Source organism: Alosa alosa, chromosome 17 (assembly GCF_017589495.1).
Source record: "Alosa alosa isolate M-15738 ecotype Scorff River chromosome 17, AALO_Geno_1.1, whole genome shotgun sequence".
NCBI lineage: Eukaryota > Metazoa > Chordata > Actinopteri > Clupeiformes > Clupeidae > Alosa > Alosa alosa.
In genome coordinates this window covers 30,498,552-30,501,051 of record NC_063205.1, presented here as the reverse complement: position 1 = coordinate 30,501,051, position 2,500 = coordinate 30,498,552, and the positions used below count along the sequence as shown (strand labels likewise).

The window sequence follows — 2,500 nt, the reverse complement described above, 5'->3', positions numbered from 1 at the left end:
TCCTGTCACACACACACTGTTCCAGTGCTGTCCTGTCCTGTCACACACACACCACACACACACACACACACACTGTTCCAGTGCTGTCCTGTCCTGTCCTGTCACACACACACTGTTCCAGTACTGTCCTGTCCTGTCACACACACACACACACACACACACACTGTCCCAGTGCTGTCCTGTCCTGTCACACACACACACACACTGTTCCAGTACTGTCCTGCCCTGTCCTGTCACACACACACACTGTTCCAGTGCTGTCCTGTCCTGTCCTGTCACACACACACCACACACACACACTGTTCCAGTACTGTCCTGTCCTGTCCTGTCACACACACACTGTTCCTGTCCTGTCCTGTCCTGTCCTGTCACACACACACTCACACTGTTCCAGTGCTGTCCTGTCCTGTCACACACACACACACACACACACACTGTTCCAGTGCTGTCCTGTCCTGTCCTGTCCTGTCACACACACACACACACACACACACACACACACACACACACACACTGTTCCAGTGCTGTCCTGTCCTGTCACACACACACTGTTCCAGTGCTGTCCTGTCCTGTCACACACACACACACACACACACACACACACTGTTCCAGTGCTGTCCTGTCCTGTCCTGTCACACACACACACACTGTTCCAGTACTGTCCTGTCCTGTCACACACACACACACACACACTGTTCCAGTGCTGTCCTGTCCTGTCACACACACACACACACACACACTGTTCTAGTGCTGTCCTGTCCTGTCACACACACACATACACACACACACACACACTGTTCCAGTGCTGTCCTGTCACCCACCCACACACACTGTTCCCTGTCCTGTCACACACACACACTGTTCCAGTGCTGTCCTGTCACACACACACACTGTTCCAGTGCTGTCCTGTCCTGTCACACACACACACACACACACACACACACACTGTTCTAGTGCTGTCCTGTCCTGTCACACACACACACACACACACACACACACACACACACACACTGTTCCAGTGCTGTCCTGTCACCCACCCACACACACTGTTCCCTGTCCTGTCACACACACACACTGTTCCAGTGCTGTCCTGTCACACACACACACTGTTCCAGTACTGTCCTGTCCTGTGTAATAGTTGTAGTTCTTCAGTTTTTAGGATTATGTTTATATTAATGATTATTATGTTTATGTTTATATTTATGTTTCATATTTCATATTTTTTATGATTATGTTTATATTAATTATGATTATATTTATGTTTATATTACCGGTAATTATGTTTCTATGAATTATGTTTATGTCCCCTGCAGACACTGGCAGAGCTGGATGGGGAGCTCAAATACATCACAGACATGGCTGTGCAGGTAACACACACACACACACACACACACACATTTGTACATATTTGTCTGTTCAGGTAATTCACACACACATGCAGTTCATGTTCATCCCTATTGGATGCCTTGTTGTTACCATCTGCCTTACTCTCTCTCTCTATCTCTATCCCTCTCCTTGTCCCTCTCTATCTCTCTCTATCCCTCTCCCTGTCCCTCTCTATCTCTCTCTATCCCTCTCCCTGTCCCTCTCTATCTCTCCATCTCTATCTCTCTCTATCCCTCACTTTCTCTCTCCCTCTCCCTCTCTCTACCCCCCCACAGTTGAATGCGTTTGACAGTCGTCACCTGGATGAAATCTACTTTGATGTGCGTCTGACAGCGTTCCAGGAGGCCACCAGGCGTGTGCAGGACATGCGTGTGCTGGACATGAGATACCTGCACACACTCATGCACAACTGCTTCCACTCGTTTGAGGTGTGTGTGTGTGTGAGAGAGAGAGAAAGTGCATGTGCAAGTGATGTGTTTTTCTTTCTGACTTTTGAGAGAGTCAGAGAGAGGGAGACAGATTTGAAGGAGGAAAAAAGATTATTTAGCTGAATAAGACAGACATGTAAACACTGATGCACAACTGCGAGTGTGTGTTAATGGAGCGGGATTTCCCAAAGGATTTCCTCTTGCGACGCCAGGACACACTATTTACTTTGAGAGAATCTCACAGCACACCACCATGATATTAAGCATACAAAACCCCCAACATAGCAAGTTTGCTGCTGCGTTATTATAGCCTACTGTCTGCTTATTGTATATTGAGCATTATTATAGCCTAGTGTCTGCTTATTGTATATAGAGCGTTATTATAGCCTACTGTCTGCTTATTGTATATAGAGCGTTATTATAGCCTACTGTCAAACTTTCAAAAAGGCGCAGGGTCAGGCGTTCTTTGAACGTATTTATAATGTTTTTGTCAACGCCTTTCAGCTATAGTGGACAATTTTTTGCTACTTCTGAATACATGGTGATAGGCTGTTCGTTGCACACGAGTGTAACATTCCCTGGCCAATATAACCTTATCAACATTCCCTGGCCAATATTAACATATCAACATTCCCTGGCCAATAGAACCTTATCAACATTCCCTGGCCAATAGAACCTAAAAGATG

At 46.5% G+C, this 2,500-nt stretch overlaps 1 protein-coding gene across 1 annotated transcript in view; it reads left to right on the top strand.

The window, feature by feature from the left end:
• utp20 (UTP20 small subunit processome component) overlaps positions 1 to 2,500 on the top strand; it is a 55,794-nt gene that overhangs the window by 26,498 nt on the left and 26,796 nt on the right. Inside the window, exons 34-35 of the mRNA XM_048268243.1 lie at positions 1,314 to 1,367; positions 1,662 to 1,814. Of these exons, the coding sequence (XP_048124200.1) occupies positions 1,314 to 1,367; positions 1,662 to 1,814 (207 nt within the window). The remainder of the gene's footprint in view (positions 1 to 1,313; positions 1,368 to 1,661; positions 1,815 to 2,500) is intronic.